Source organism: Carassius gibelio, chromosome A8 (assembly GCF_023724105.1).
Source record: "Carassius gibelio isolate Cgi1373 ecotype wild population from Czech Republic chromosome A8, carGib1.2-hapl.c, whole genome shotgun sequence".
Classification (NCBI taxonomy): Eukaryota; Metazoa; Chordata; class Actinopteri; order Cypriniformes; family Cyprinidae; genus Carassius; species Carassius gibelio.
The window spans coordinates 21,278,143-21,295,000 of record NC_068378.1 but is presented as its reverse complement, the minus strand read 5'-3'; the positions used below and the strand labels follow the sequence as shown (position 1 = coordinate 21,295,000).

Here is a 16,858-nt window from a genome sequence, read left to right as displayed (position 1 = left end):
AAATTTAATTTCACAAACCCTGCAAACTTGGTCGAATCCAGCTGTGAGATCTTATGAAGTATGCGTGTATCCAGCATGATCGCGTGTTTTCTGTGTCACTGTTGGTCCATGTGAATTGAATGCTTTGAACCTTAAACTCGTGATTTCAAATTATGCTGCGCTTTATGCATTTTCCCACTGTCATATTCATGTCATTTTCTCTTGTGTGCTGTATGTAAAATGAGGGTTACTCTGGCTATATTTGTAAAATATGATTCCCAATGCACGCAAACTTCCTAGAATACTGAGTGCCCTGTTGGTTACAGTGTTTACTTCTTTTTTATCATATTTTTATGAAATATGTATTTATTTGTGAAAAATACTGTCATCTTAAGTTTAAGTATGTTTATTTGACACATTTATTTTTGAATCCACATTAATAATAATAATGCTTTCCAAGATATCGACATCGGCTGTCAAAAAACACACATCTGTCCACTAGCGTGTTGTCTACTTCCCCCCGACGTTAGTGCACATGACGTCAAGCACTCTATAACAAGCATAATACTAAGTTTTGTTTACAAGTGTAATAGCAGTAAGAGTTGAAAATTATTTTATTTAAACTAAGTCTATGGTAATTCACAAATTACCTCAAATTCCATACAAAGCGTTTCCTTTAGATTGGCAGGTTTAAGGGCAGGAAGGTCCGGTTTAGTCTACACAGGACATTTGAATAAATAGAATGAGGCAATTTACTGTTGCAGATTTGTCATGTCGTGCCGTGCTGCATCCAGTGTAGCTTCATTGATTATAAAGAGTTTTATAGTATTTTCTCACGCTGCGCTGCTCGCGTCCGGCTTTCTTATTTAGGCTACTTTTTTGTTTAACTGTATTTATTTGATATTTATTTTAATGTCTTACAGGCTGCGTATTTACTTACGGAAGTGCTAAAATAAACTCGCGCTGACGAGTTAAATTGGGTGTGTTTTATAAGTGAGATGAGTGAGACAGTGCTGGGCTGCTGCAGGACAGTTTTGTAAACCATTTTAGAGATATGTTCTTAATGTGACTCATATAAAATATATTACATGCATGCACAGTTTTAATGACTGACCAAGACACGCATGCATGTAGTTTATTTCGCGCTTTGATATGAAAGGATACAGGCCACAGCGCACGCCGGCGCGTTGTGCATGCAATTGAAGAGCATGTACTGCGAGCACAGGACAGCACCTGGCGCTGAAGTCATGAGGAGCGCGTGTCTGAAACCTATCCCGTTCTCAGTCGTTCTGAATAAAAGTCGTACTGAATAAAAGCACCTTTTGTCAAGAGAAAAAGTGACCGAAGCAGTAGTTGTGAGTGGGGTGGCCAACCATAACCCAGCTCTAGGCCTATATATTAATATCAACACCGCACCATCGGCGGTTGTTGGTGCATTTCCATTATTCCATTATTTTAATATGTATGTGTGTGTGTAAATTACTGAACTTAAACTACTGAAAGAAACTGAAAGAAAGATACATTATTCTAGTTATAATACTTAAAAAAGAAAAAAAGTGGAAGTTAAAAGTTTGAGCTCCCATTAGTTCTTTAAATTTGAACTCATGATATCATTTCATTGTATGTTTCGGCTGCAGTTACTGTCCTAAACAGCATGTTTCTTCCCTGTTGGCTGTAGATTTAGGTTGAAAGCAGAAACTGGGGAGTATATGCTGGGAGTCAGCTCCATACTCTCCCATATCCCGTAATTAATTCCATTAGGAGGGCATAATTTCTCCCAGCATGTGTTTTTGTCCCAGAAGATTCCTCATGTAGTGTATAGACAGCCCGTCGATTAGAAATCAACCCTTGAAGTGGGAGACATTTGCTTTGGACAAAACATCTCTGTCCTACCCTCTCAATACACACGCATGCCTAAAGAGGAGAGATGCACAGCTTTGTGTTTGTGAAGAAGGGATTTTTAATATAGTGAGCTAGTCATGCCTTGCAGACTGACCTTTATTCAATATCGACATACAGATAGGGTCTGCCGGCCCCCAGGGCCCATGACAGCGACTTGAGGAGAAGCTGCATGTGACTGGTGATAAATGCTCTTCATTTTTTATGAGGGCATAAAATGTCCCATATTAGAATCCTTTTGAGATCACCATGTTTTTACACATTCTTTACTTTTGTGGTATGGAACTGAATATTTTAGCAATTTGAAAGATCTTATGTAGTTTTTATTGCAATGTGATTTTACCATGAAAATACCCATTGGTGCTTATATGGCAATACAAATAAATACAAATAAAAGATTTAAACAGATCACATTTACCATTTTCTTAATTGTTGAATATTTTCTTCCTGCAGGTTCACATCCTGTCTGTCATTCTACTCCATACTGAACGAGTTGAATGACTATGCAGGTCAGCGAGAGGTCGTTGCCGAGGAGATGGGGCACAGAGTCTATGGGGAGCTGATGAGGTACTCACAGGACCTGAAGGCAGAGAGGAAACATGTGAGTGTCGAATACATGCACCTTCTGGGCAAGTTCAGTACAAGAAGTTGTATTTGAAATATTGTTGTATGTGGTCTGATCAACAGCATCTCCAGGAGGGACGAAAGGCCCAACAGTATCTAGACCAGTGCTGGAAACACATGGATAATGTGAGTCATTTTGAGATTAGAGATCAGAAGTACTGGTACTTTGGTCCAAAAAAATCACAGTCAATTATGTCTGAAACAGGCGGGACAAACGTAGTAGTTGTCATTTTTGTTCCTTTTATGTTTGACTGCTTAATACTACTACTACTAATACCTCATAAATGTGTTTACTTCAGATTTTTAATTATTTTATTGGCTGTCGTTTTTATTTTTTTTATTTTCTTACTAACTTTTCCCTTTATTATTAGTAATTATTAATTAATGATTTGAAAAACCTAAAGCAGTGTATATATATAATTATTTAAATACTTTGATGATAATAATAATAATAATATTAATAATGATTATGATTTAAACCCAAGTCGCTTTACAAATTTAGATAAAAAAGGCAAATTAATCAACAAACATAAGATACAAAACAAACATATAAAAGATTTCACAGACCAAGAGCTAAAGAGTAATGTTCATAGAAAAGTAAGCACGGTGGATGCTTTACTGTATGCTTTTGATTTAATATTCAATGGCATACTCTTTTGTGCTGTTCTTTAAATTTAATATGAGAAATGTGAAATTTTACTGGTATTTCTATCAACCACAGACATATTGGAATAGCATCAGCCCTTTTTTGAGATGGTTTGTACGTCTGCTAGTTGCACTGTTGCATCGATGGCTGACTCTGAGTGCAAGTGACTGATTCACAACCTCTCCTCCAGCTGTGACCTGAGATCCAGATATATCTGTGTGTGTTTGTGCAAGTATAAAACAGAAGAAAGTGTCGAAGACTGTTGGCAGTGAGTGTACAAATGGAAACCTTCCTGTGCCACGTTCATGTTATCAAGCTCTCTCTTTCCATTCTCCTTTCCTTTCCGAATCCTACCCTGCACTGCATTCCTACATCCTCTACATTTCCTGCCTGTCAGTGCGTCTAATAGACTGTACGCCTGGAGTATTTTTGTAGCTTTATGGTCGCTGCAGCTAAAGGCCAGCAACAGCTGAATTTGGCATTGAGAAAGGCCATGTCGTAATAACATAGGTATCCCTCATTCTTGCACTGTCACGAAATGAAACACAGATGCTCTGGAAGCTGTTACACAAATTTCATTAGCACTCTCACTCTCTGTACTGTTTTGGATGTTTGTTTGTACATTCATCTGTATTTACGTTGCTACTTGATCAAAACATGACAGTTATTATGACTGTATTTGATGCAGGAAGATCATGAATGCTAAAGTAGTGTTGAAGGGAATGAGTCGTGTGTTTTGACAGCTCAACAACGTGTCTCCCTTTTCTGTATGGATTTTACAGAGTAAAAAGAAGTTTGAACGGGAATGCAAAGAGGCTGAGAAATCTCAGCTCATCTACGAAAGGCTAGACAATGATATCAACGCCACAAAGTCAGAGGTGGAAAAGGTAGTTTTTGGGATTCTAATGTACTCTACATGACTTCTTAAAGTTATTGACTGAATATTATTTGAACCATTTGGAAAAACGGTGCAAAACAATACTTGAGTGCAGTTTTTGGCCTAAGACTGGAAGCTGTCCTGAGGCCTGAGCTGTATTCCTGAAGTGTTAGTAATGCACTTGACCATTCATTCTGTCTTAGGCAAAGTCCCAGCTGTATCTGAGACAGCACATGGCGGAGGAGAGCAAGAACGAGTATGCAGCCCAGTTGCAAAACTTTAACTCTGAACAGTGGAAACATTTCAACGTGGCCATCCCTCAAATATTCAAGGTGATGATATCCCTGATGTGTATTGTCTGATACTTCAATTATTTTTTGTAAATTCTTGAAAGCTAAGCCTTTAGAGACTATACTCACTGAATAAATTGTTAACAATTTAATCAACTATTATAGTATTTATTAATATTTTGTATTAACTTTAATTCAAGTTTTAGTAATTTTTGGTGCTTTTTATTTTAATGTTTATTTATTTAACTTTTAATATTTCTGAATTAATTTTTCAGTTTTAGTATTAGTAATTTTAGTACTTCAACTTATTTTATTCCAGTTAGTTGACAGGGCAACATTTCTTTAAGTACATTTTTCATTTCATATTTATATTTTATTTCAGCTTTATTTCAGTTAACATGAACTATTTTGAATAGTTTTGGTTAACAATAACACTGATAAATAGCTTTTAGTTTGCCACCACTCACAGAAAAGATCCAAAGAATCAAATGTCTAAGTGTAGTTTTGTGTATGTAGTTGAACCTTTGTGTCTGTGTGCTTGTAGAATCTGCAAGACATGGATGAACGGCGGACGGTCAAGCTTGGCGAGATGTACCGGTGTTTTGCTGAGGTGGAACGAAGAGTCATTCCCATCATCTCAAAATGCTTGGAGGGCATGGTGACTGCCGCTAAAAATGTGAACGAGCGTAGGGTAAGTGCTGAAACACTATTAAAATGTTCAAGAGTGCTACAAAAAAGACCTGCATATTGGCAAAACATCTATAAGTTCTAGAATTAAATATCATCAGTATAATACTCCTTTTAAAAAAACTAAAATAAATTATATTTGACAATATATTAAAATATAAAATTTATTTTAAATTGTAATATTTATTATTATTCGATTATACTGATTTTACGGTTTTTGAACAAATTAATGCAGCCTTGGTGAGCATAAGAGTTATTTAAAAAAAACATTTAAAAAATCTTACTGAACTTATGTGGTGTATATTTATGTTGCTTGCAAAATCTTGAATTGCCAATAATCCATTGATCCATTTTTGATCCAGGTGGTGCAGTTATGACATATAACATGCTTTGATAACCAGGCTTAATCCATTTGTTGCTTCAAGTAACTTATTACGCTCCATTATGAATTGAAGGAAATATACCATACTTCTTCCTGAGGTCATTTTGTTCCTGTGATCTCCACGGTAGCTGTGGTCCACCCTCTTAATAGAATAAGGGATTATCAGAGATGGTGAGTAGGTGGGAGGAAGCAAGGGAGTGGATGATTGGTAGCAAGGGAGGATGAGAGAAACAAAAGTTGCTCATTTTCTTAGTGCTGTCATCAGCACTGATGCTTATGTAAAGGTCGTGTGTGGCGCCACAACCACTGATTACATTTTTTTCTTGCCCTGTTTTAGTCTCCTCCTCTCTTTCTCTCTCTGTCCTGGTCTTGTATGAACACTATTGTTCCAAGGTTTTATGTTGGTTAAATTATTTATAATTATACAAAATATAACATAAAATATGAGTAACAGTATTTCGTTTAGGGCTGCTCTGATCACGATCGGCCGATCGTTAGGCGCATCTCGTCAGTAAAGCCGGTTCTCTAATCAGCGGTAAATTCCATCAGGTGTGTGATTTCACATAGAGCAGCTGTTACTACACAGAGCCGTTGTTAACTGAGAAGATGCGCAAATCCACGTTCATTTTCAGTGTTTATTTGCACATCTTCTCTGTCACCCTCTGTTTCACAAAGAAATATGCAGCATTTTGTCTAATAATAAAAGGACACATTTTCATTTATAATTTGTCTTAAATCTAATTGTGTAAAAAATTATTATATAAATGCATAAATACGTGCTGATTTGTCCATAGTAAGGTTTAGCCGATGTCTTTATTTTTATTTTGGGTTTATTAAATTCATTTTGGGTTACCAAAACCTAAAGAATGCCTGGGTACTACCAGGGATTTTTACATTTTGCGAACCCCTGAGGTGTGTTTCCCAAAAGCATTGTTACATTGCTTGCGACCATGGCAAACGAGCCCTTTAAATTTTGACTCCGCGATTCTTTTGCGACACTTTTCCACTTAAAGTTTGGTCCATTCATTAAACAAATCTATTGTATGACTTGGAAACATGTCCCAGTTTGTTTTGGCTACTTTCATTATGTGTTTGGCGTCTGGATTAGTTTTGAAGCTTGGAATGCATCATGAAACGGCACAGAATCTCATTCATTGTATTAAAAAATGTAATTTATATTGATTGGAAGATTTAAATGACATAAAAAATTCTTAGAAATTCTGTGGAAAATTGATGTTCTTACAAATAAAATGCAAAGAAAACACAAATCTTACTGCTGGTAGATGTCGAAAAGCATAAAATCAAGACATCAAGTTGATAGGTTCCTTTGTGTTACAAAGTTTAAGTATCTCAAAGTATTCTGAAGTATTTAGATTCAATTACTTAACTTGAGTAATCCAACGAAATATGTTACAAATTATATATATATATATATATATATATATATATATATATATATATATATATATATATATATATATATATATATATATATATATATAATTTTGAATTATTATTTTTTCATTATGGAGTCAAAGTTCTTAGCAAAAAGTAGGACTTCAGCTCAACTTAGTAAAGTCTAAGACTTCTTAAACACAGCCAATTTTCTTTTTGCCAGTTTTCCATCATAAGTTATATTTTAAAGAGGATCCCCATTTTTTTGAACAACTATGTGTGCAGCCTCATTAGTGTTAATGGCCCCAGCACACCCATTCTAAGTTAATAGCCCAACAGACCTTCAGACAAGATCGCAGTGCTCATAACAAACATTTAGCAGCTCCTTACTAAGTTAGGATACCCCTTCCAGGTCTCATGAATAATTTAGGATTTAAGACCAACTAATTTATGCACAACACTTTCTTTAAGCTAGAAATATTGCTGCGTTCACATTTTGGCAAATTACTGTAATTTCAGGATGGCAGCTCAAAGATTCTACTCTGAGCAGTTCACATCCTCATACTCGGAAATTATTTGTCTTTGGTAACACTCATAGTAGAATGTCACCAATGCTTTTCCTCTTTTTTTGCCCTACCCAGCAACAAACCAATTGGCTCTGATCATGACCTAAATCTGTTTTATTTATGAGCTCATGTTGTTTTGGGATTTCCTAATGCCCTCTGCTCGAATTCTGAGGTCGAGAGAGGCTCATAGATGCTGTTAAATGGGTGACATGAAGCCAGAGCTCTTTTGTAATGGTACCACACCCTGGACAAACACAGTCATCCCAGACCAGCTAACCATCCTGCCTTGTGCCCCATTTCACAGTTTACCCTACAGTGCTCACTGTTCCTTCTTTTGCATAATATGAGATAACAATGGTTGTATGTAATACCTTTTTATTCTTCCATGTAATGTTTTTTTTTTCTCTCAAGATTTGCATTATTGCAATGTCCACATATATTACTGCCACTGATGGTGTGACAGTGGTATAGGCTAGTAAGCATAAGGTTGCTGGTTCAGAATGTGCTCACACCATTACACTTACAGTAATATTACAGTAAGTAACTGTGTTAAGTGTTGATGTTCAAGAGTGCAGATATATTAAGGTGTGGTACCAATGTGTTCCAAGTCTCAAAAAACATTTCTGATTAACATTGTTGAAAACAGATGTAATGCTTAATATGTTTGTGGAAACATTTTGTGATATTTTTTTAGGGTTATTTTATTAATAGAAAGTTTAAAAGAACAGCATTTATTTGAAATATAAATCTTTTCCAACAATATAGATGCCTTTCCCATCACTTTTGATCATTTTAATGTATCATTGCTGAATAAAAGTATATGCTCCAAAGTACATACTATAAACATTTGAATGGTAGCGTATGATTCTTGCACTTGGTTCTATATACAGGTTAATCGTAGTGTTGTTTTTCCCCCACAGGATTCTGGGATTGTAGTGGAGTCATTCAAGTCGGGGTTTGAACCCCCGGGTGATTTCCCCTTTGAGGACTTCAGTCAGAACATCCAACGAACAGGATCAGATGGCACCATTGGGACCCCCAAAATGGAAGGAGGCAAACCGGATCCTAAACACGCTGTTAGCAGGACCAAAAACAAACTCTGGCTTTTTGGGAAGAAACCGAAGGTGAGTTTCATAAACACTTTTCATTGCGGAGCTGTTTTCTGTTCCATTTTAAGGCTCATTTGCTTAGAATAGGTGATAAATTAAAAGCCCACATGATGTCCAGTCTCTCTGTTTTGGCTCGTGTGAACAATAAAGGATTATATGGCTAGGTAGAACATTAACTTCTGCTTTCAAACCTATGCTGTCAGTACCTAGACTTCCTGACCTTTTTATATCTTTTAAACAACATGACTTCACGTTTTTCCTTCCCTTAAAAGTAGTTCTTGTTTTTAAAAACCCTTAATTTGAATGATGTAATGAAAGTTAAAACTTCCTTCTAAGCAGCATTTAACAAGCTAGACTTTGCTCATTCAGCCATTTAACTAGCTAGATGAGTGATTTTAGATGGGTTTTGCATGTTCATTTGTTTGTGTTTGTTTCGTAGTTCACCGTAAATCTTTGTTGTCCCAGATTCCCCCATCCATCCCTCCCCCTTCTCTCCCGAGTTTTCCCTCTGGCCATTTCCAGACTCCTAAATTTTCTACAGAACGGATAGCTAACCATCTATCTGAAATGAAAAATGCAAAATCTAAGATCCCATCCTTCCGAACTGTGAAAAGAGGGGTAAGAGTCGGTCCGAAACTGGCGTGTGTGGGTTTGCAGTGATTATGACGTTGGTGCTTATGCTTGGGCCGGTTTCTCTCACCCAAGGTTTGGCTAATTCCTGCATGTGAGGAAAATGTGAATCACAATTTTTTTTGAGTGAAGGAATAAGACTTTATCTGGGTCCAAAGAACTGTGCCCCTAATTTTAGCTGTGGGGTTAAACGCTTGTATGATTGTTGCGCAAGTCTGCAGAGTATGGTGGAGGGAGTGTTGGGTGGGTGTTTTTTTGTGTTTATTGCTTTATTTTTTATACACATGCACATTTACATATTACAGAATACAGCACGGTAGCTCTTTTCCACATACCTGTGTTCACACTGACAGTAATTTTAGTTACATGAGTTACATGTACTGCCTGTACTCTCTCTGGCAGATGCTGCATTTTTGCATTGACATGATTGATGTTGCTTGTTTCTCTCATAAAATTTTTTTTAATTGTCTTCAGAGAGTACCAGTCTGACCTTTTCTAAACAACAGAGCAAATTATGACACTTCACACTTCGCAAGCCAAGGAATAAGGGTCTTAACTAGCTAAACGAACAGTCGTGGAATGTTTTCCACAAAGACCTTTGAATTTTTTTGATAATGAAAGACGTAAACATCAGTGAGAAAATTATCAGGAAATTTGTATTCTGGAAGTGAACTAGTTCTTTAAATCATCTATTGTGGTGTTGACTAACACACTGACAAACTGTCATAATGAATAACCTTTTCCTGTTAGTTCATATTAACTTACTTGAAAACCACATCGGGGCCTACTTCTGTAAAACCAAATTCCACTATATTACCTGTTCTTCTTTTCCCTTCTACCTTAGAACCTAGATTAAACAAATATTGAAAATAAAAATGAGATCGTTGAGGTTTCAAGTTTCTTGTGGTATTATTAACCATGGTACTCATAAGAATTGAGCTAAAGCTACAGGCTAAAACCTGATAAGATGGTGTCATTCTGTGTAAACTTGACTTGAATCATCAGTCAAAATGCATTTGAATGACTGATGTTTAAGAAATGTGTCTTTGTTCTTTTTGAAATGGCGTGGCGTAACCATAACCTCTCAGTGGTCTTTAAAGCTGGTAAGTGATGTGTGTTTTGGACTGCTGTAGTATAGATGTGATATGAGGTTTGAGTGTTTAGTTCTAGGATGCTTTGACTGCAATGAAACCCCCTCCTTCCTCAAGTTGTACAGTTTAAACCTGTCTTTCTCATAGTGTGGCTAAATGCTTATAAACTTTCAGTGGAATTGCTAAATTGGAATGTATGCAAACAAATGGGCCCATTAAGATGTAGGAAGGACACCTCTCTTAAGAACGGCTGTTTATACCATGTGCCTCCAGCCAATAATCTGTATTTGTACAGGCACCAACACTAGAGGACCTCAGCCACCTTCCCCCTGAACAGAGACGCAAAAAACTTCAACATAGGATTGATGAGCTGAATAAAGAGCTGCAGAAAGAAATGGACCAAAGGTAGACCATGGAGAGTGCACCTCTCTCTCTCTTTAAAAAGAATTTCTCTATGTAGAAATGTTTCCATGAAAACAATTGCTGAGAAAAACATATTTATATTGGCTGAATTTTCTATTGGCAAAATAAAATGGAATTTACTATAACAATATTATTTTATATTGCTGTATTATTTATTTGATTAAATTATTATTCTTGTTGTTTTGGTTACTTTTTTTATGTATTTATTTTTCTGTTTGCAGCCATGCATGCTCAAAGTTTAAACTGTTTAAGACCTATTAAATGGATAAAGAATAATATTTTAACATCATAACGTTTTTATCACAGAGATGCTCTTAACAAAATGAAGGATGTCTATGAGAAGAATCCTCAGATGGGAGATCCCGGAAGTCTCCAGCCTAAGATTTCAGAGACCATATGCAACATGGAGAAGCTCCGCTCTGAGATCCATAAAAATGAGGTAACCTTTCCAGAGGATCGGCTTTTTGTTGTGGTCTTATAAGGAAGCACATCCTCTGAGAATGTACATCTGGATAAATGTGACATAAAACAGCTGAGTGGCTCTGTGTGTCAGCCCCATCTAGTGGAGGAATGGACATAACGCGGTTTCTGCATCACTTAAAATGCAACTTGTCTTTAAGTTTCTCATAATAAGCCTTTGATATTTAACAGCTGTTCATTAGTAGTCCAAATTATTTGGACCCTTATCACTCTTGATCACTCTCTCTCCAACTCAGAGTTGGCTAGCTGAGGTTGAAGGAAAGCACGGATCCCGCAGTGAGCGACGGGCCAGTGCAGATGTGAACCACCACGCACCTCACGGCAGAGAGAGGTCTGCATTTCCTGATTACATTATATGCATTCTGAAGATAAACAGACCAATAATATGTCTAGTATACTCTTTTTATGAGTCCCTGTGCTGTTTGTATATCCATACGTAGAAGAGCTTTCTTGCTGGTGTTCTTGCTGTTTTGCAATATTTTTGTAGATATAAATGAGAAGAAAGGCAGAGCAGTGGGATTTAAGTAGTCATGTTAGCATATTAGAATAATTTCTGAAGGATCATGTGACACTGAAGACTGGAGTAATAATGCTGACAATTCAGCTTTGCTATCATAAAAATATTTAATGTATTAAAAAATATATAACTATATAAAACTTTTATAAAACTCTTATAAAAAAAATGTGTAATAATATTTCACAATATTACTGTTTTACTGTATTTTCGCATAAGACCATAAAAGATTACTTTTTAAAACATTAAACATATTTTGAATAGTAGTGTATCTAAAATGCATGTTATGTCAATGGAATAATAGCTTCTCATTATTTTGCATGGTCGTCTTATGAAACGATTGTACCTTTCAGTTTTATCGAAGTGCTTTGCGCCTCCACATGTCACACAGCTGGCTCTGAACATAAAAGCCAGTTTAAAACATTGACGCTTTTCTTCTTCCTTTCAGCCCTGAAGGCAGTTACACAGATGATCACAGTCAGGAGCATCGGTCTCCACCGCAGCCGGACCCACATGAATTTGATGATGAGTTTGACGATGACGATCCTCTCCCTGTCATCGGCCACTGCAAAGCTCTCTACTCTTTTGATGGTACAAAAACAGCTTGCATTAAATGATCCTAGTTTAAAGGGGTAATGAAATGCAGTTTAATTTTGTTCTTACTTTTCTCAAGGTTAGCTTGTTTTTTGCACTAAAAAAAGTCCAGTATTTGATCATTTTCTATTCAAATTTTTTCTCTTTGTGGAACATGCTAATTTTGAAGCGCTGTTACTTCCTGCATAAATGCCCACTGCTGTGAAAACGATCTACCCCTTCTCCTGGTTTCTGAAAGGTGGAAAAGAAAAGTTTTCATGTTTTAAACTGGGGAGTTAGATTTGACTTCTGTTTTCATTGTCGAGTAGCCTCTTGTATGAGTAACTATCAAGAATATTTTATTCTCAATTTAATGACCTCTTTAAGAGAACTTGAGTTCTGTTATAAACATTTGTGGCATAATGTTAGTTATAAATGTCCATAAAAGCACTTTTTATCAACCAGTTCCACCCACACCAATTACTATCAAATGCAAGGACAGACTTTCTACTAAATAACTCACAATAACTCACAACGATTTCTGCTTTTGCACCTAAAAAATCTTTTTAAGTTGAAATAATTTTCTGTTAATCAACAGTATGCCATAGTTTCTGTGTTTATTTATGTGTGTTTGTTCCTTAGGTTCTAACGAAGGCACGTTGGTAATGAAGGAGAACGAGGTGCTGTACGTCATAGAGGAAGATAAAGGTGACGGATGGACGCGGGTTCGGAAACAAGGGGGAGAGGAGGGCTACGTCCCCACGTCCTATGTGGAGATCACACTGGAGAAAAACAGCAAAGGTGCGGTCACGTACATATGACATCAGCCACGGCAGCACCTCCTAGTCATGACATCACACATGGGGGAGCGTGTGTCAGATTTATCGTGACTCATCAAGTGCAGCTCGGCTGACTGCCATATGCATTTGTTCACCATGTGAGCCCAAGGACAAACACACACGGTCTAAAAGTGACTATTTCCTCTACACTGTGACTTTGCTGCAGCAGATCAATCTGTAGAATTGTAGAGATTTGTATCGCTTTAATATCATTTTTAATTAGTTCTTAAATGCACTGTTTTTAATCGGTTTTATACCAGCGGAGCAAACCTGAACAAAATGCATCAGATCCTTTTCAAATATCTGTTTGTCTGAGAGATATTTTGTTCATTATAATAATGAGAAAACGGTCACACTTCAATCATCAGCTCTTATGTTTTATGCATGTTGAAACTAAAGTCCACTCTTCCTGGAGAATCTCCTCATCGTTTTTACAGTCCAATCACAGTACGAGGATGTACTTCTGACCTTTCATGCAGTTATTCATATTTCCTTGCTGCTAAATGTTCCTCATAAGTAGCACCAAACCGGTTTCATTTCAACTTTTCCTGCGAGTGCTACTCTTCTGTTTAAACATGTAGTGGTGCAAGTAAATTTTTCATATGTGACCTGAAATTAAAGGCATATAATAAATACAATCCAAGAAAACTGCAGAGCAACACTCAGTTGGGCTGGCTCACAAGCGTCCTCTGTCTTTTTCTTCTGTCGCTGATCAATCGTTGTCGTGGGTGGACCTGTCAATGACTCTATCTTCTCTTTTCTCTGTGGCTACAGGTTCCTGATTGGATGAGTGGGGTTCTGTGGTTTTTGGTGGATGGGACTCACTGCTGTGGGTCTGTTAGTGGGGCGGTGGGGCGGATTTAAGACCAAGATTGTGCTGGGGCAGGTTGCATGTTTGCATGCTGTTTTTGTCATGACCATTAACATCATTCCATTGCAGCAGACGTTCCAGGGAATATCAGGGTGTGCTGGGAAGGCATGGGAGAACGGGGAAAGATGCACTTGAGCAATAACGGAGAACCCAAAAATAGTCATTGCCTGGCACTAACATATTGAGCTGAATGTCTGTCTGTACCGTCATCTCATGATCATCATAACGTGCACCTGCATGGTCCAGCAGCCTTTCATTCCTCATTCCATTTTGATCAGTTGAACCCTTATTAGGATTTTAACCACTTATTATCCCAACCACTTTTTTGTCTGTTTCTGTTGACTTTTCTCTTTCGACTACATTTCCTCATTGATGCATTCCACGTTAACCATGATGTAAGTCTCAAAAGCATGACCTATCAGAGTAGAGGAAGCATGGGTTGGTAGCCAATGCAACAGTTCCCACAGCAACATCCACCCACTGGCCCCGCCCTCTTATTCATAGTCTGGAGGCTGGAAGGAGCCTGGTGCAGTTCTGCATTTGACCAGCAGGGGGACCCAACACCATATAAAATGAGCAGAGAGACGCCAGCAAGGACCTCTGGACACCAGCCTTCATCTAAAGTCCTGTAAGGGTTTATCTAACTCTCAGTGCCCAAAGAACTGCTTGTTCTTGGGCTGCCAGCTCTCTGCGGTGGTCTCTCCATTTCTAGTTCAGCTCCTGATGTCACATCTGCTAAAAGAACATGCTCACTGCCTCCCCTAACAAGGGACCACATGTCTCCAGAATCTGATCTCAAGTGCGTGTATTTGTGAATGTGATTCTTACATATTAAACTGTGTATGCATATGGATGCATATACACATATGTACCTACCTAGTTAGTTTCTATTATTAAACTGTATGTATTAACATCTTTATTTCAGAATGAATGTTTTTATCGTGACTTTTTTTTTTTTTTTTTTTTACCGAGAGAGTGACTTTCAGGCTTTACTTTAAAAACCGTCGCTTTGTAACCCGTTTTTCTTCCTGTCTGAACCCTATTTTCAATAGGACCCTGGTCTTAACCAATGCACTTTTTTACCCTGTTGCATTTGAATTGGAATATTAGGGAGTGAATGATATCTGATGTGAATGTTTCCTTTTGTGTGAATGTGTTGTACAGTAAGATAGCATTGACCACTATATACTGGGGATTGGTTTGGAGCAAGAGCAACCGAGAAATAAATACCTATGTCTGTCTCGTTCATCCTGACTTTAAATTTTTGGAGTCCTTCACTCTGTTAAGATTGATGTATTTTATATTCCTACTGCATAGAATGAATTAAATCAATTTTTGATTATTTTTTTTTCAGCAGCCAAGGTTTCTAACTTGCGAATAATGTATATGCAGTGCATCATGTGTTGTTATAGATAATAGTTTTGTCAGTAACACATTACTATTCAAAAGTTTGTAAATTTTTTATATCTAATGTTTTAGGCTCACCCAGGTTGCATTTATTTGATCAAAATGCAAGAAAAACGATACACTTTTGAAATATAATTACAATATAGATTATTGTTTTTTATTTTAATATATTTTAAAATTGTATCAATTCCTGTAATGGCAAAGCTGAATTTTCAGCACTATTACTCCAGTCGTCAGTGTCACATGATCCTTCAGGAATCATTCTAATATTTTTATTTGGTGCTCAAACATTTCTTTCTGCTTAATCATTTTTGCGGAAATTGTGATACATTAATAGAAAGAACAGCATTTATTTAAAGCTGCAGTAGGTAACTTGTAAAAAGATTTAAAAAATTTTTTACAAAGATTTTAGATTGCTTCGGGGGTACCGCGGTGGAGTATCCCAGTACCTTTGTGATTCTTCATAGACATAAACATAGTGAAGTAGCTCCGGCTATAATGTTCTTCCACAAGACGCAAGCAGTTCTGTTTATTAACCGCTAGAGCGTCAAAAGTTACCGACTGCAGCTTTAAAATACAAATCTTTAATTAGAAAAAAAAAATCAGTTATACTACTATTAATTAATTTACTGAATACTTGCTGAATTAAAAAAAAGTCTTACAGATCCTTATACAGTATATATTACACATATGAGAAAAAATGTGTAACAATTAACTTTTATAAGATATTTATTCAATATTTTCAGAATTATTCATTTATAAGTGACTATTTACAGATTAATAACACTTAATACAATATATTACACAAACTAGCCTTTACATGCGTACACTATAGTGATGATTATGTACATCTTTTCCATGTGGTATTTTTAAACCTGTCAACACTGCTTTGACCAATGCACTTCATGATATTTCTAAGTATACAAGTATAATTACATCATGTTCCTTCATAGAGCTGCAAATTTGTCCTGAAGGTGGTGTCCATCATCTCAGTCCTCTCTTATCCATCACTTCACGTGTCGAATGATTGAGCACATCCATACACCTCTCATGAAGTGTTCTCTCTGCCTCCAGCAGTATCTGTATTTCTTTGGGTGGATGATATATTGGCCATTAGATATATTCTATGTACCCTTCCATCTTTTCTTGAAGGGAAAACTGGTACCTGCCCATTTCATAAGTGTGGAGCACAGCACACCTCTGGAAGGTGCATATGAAACAAAGTAGCTCTCCATAGTCATGTTCCATTTGTGCTCCTAAATGGCTTCCAACTTGTAATCTGCATGTGATCTTTTAAAGCTCACATTCTGTTAGAGAACGTCCTGTTTCAGATGCAGATGACCTTTGACCCGACTCCACAGAGAAGTTCAGAGAGTCTACACAAAGTGTCTGGTTTATAGTTCTGTGTGTTTGACTGGAGGCTCTAGTTTTCTGGACAGGGCTGTAAGGATGAGTTTGAATTTGTCGTGTCGCTCTGTCTGGTCCACAGCTGCCCCCCTGCTGCCCCACAGCAGACGCAACTGGAAATCAGTCCTCAAGATCTCCAACATGTCATCATTAGGTTGGAATCCTGGAG

General features: G+C 37.0%; 2 protein-coding genes across 7 annotated transcripts in view; one reads left to right on the top strand and one right to left on the bottom strand.

Annotated features, from left to right (window-relative positions):
- Window positions 1–16,858, top strand: part of LOC128018854 (formin-binding protein 1-like) — a 66,934-nt gene that overhangs the window by 33,311 nt on the left and 16,765 nt on the right. Inside the window, exons 4-16 of one of the 4 annotated variants that reach the window (XM_052604668.1) lie at window positions 2,332–2,479; window positions 2,566–2,628; window positions 3,931–4,035; window positions 4,229–4,357; window positions 4,860–5,006; window positions 8,266–8,469; window positions 8,920–9,072; window positions 10,471–10,580; window positions 10,905–11,037; window positions 11,315–11,409; window positions 12,041–12,183; window positions 12,808–12,966; window positions 13,779–15,123. In XM_052604668.1, the coding sequence (XP_052460628.1) occupies window positions 2,332–2,479; window positions 2,566–2,628; window positions 3,931–4,035; window positions 4,229–4,357; window positions 4,860–5,006; window positions 8,266–8,469; window positions 8,920–9,072; window positions 10,471–10,580; window positions 10,905–11,037; window positions 11,315–11,409; window positions 12,041–12,183; window positions 12,808–12,966; window positions 13,779–13,786 (1,597 nt within the window). In that variant the 3' untranslated portion in view covers window positions 13,787–15,123. Of the gene's footprint in view, window positions 1–2,331; window positions 2,480–2,565; window positions 2,629–3,930; window positions 4,036–4,228; window positions 4,358–4,859; window positions 5,007–8,265; window positions 8,470–8,919; window positions 9,073–10,470; window positions 10,581–10,904; window positions 11,038–11,314; window positions 11,410–12,040; window positions 12,184–12,807; window positions 13,670–13,778; window positions 15,124–16,858 lie in introns of those variants that run through there. The other 3 variants (XM_052604667.1, XM_052604669.1, XM_052604670.1) reach the window with 3 other exon arrangements.
- The window catches only part of LOC128018853 (breast cancer anti-estrogen resistance protein 3 homolog), a 50,364-nt gene continuing 49,499 nt past the window's right edge, over window positions 15,994–16,858 (bottom strand). For all 3 annotated transcript variants that reach the window (XM_052604664.1, XM_052604665.1, XM_052604666.1), the window contains one exon: window positions 15,994–16,852. In XM_052604664.1, the coding sequence (XP_052460624.1) occupies window positions 16,677–16,852 (176 nt within the window). In that variant the 3' untranslated portion in view covers window positions 15,994–16,676. The remainder of the gene's footprint in view (window positions 16,853–16,858) is intronic.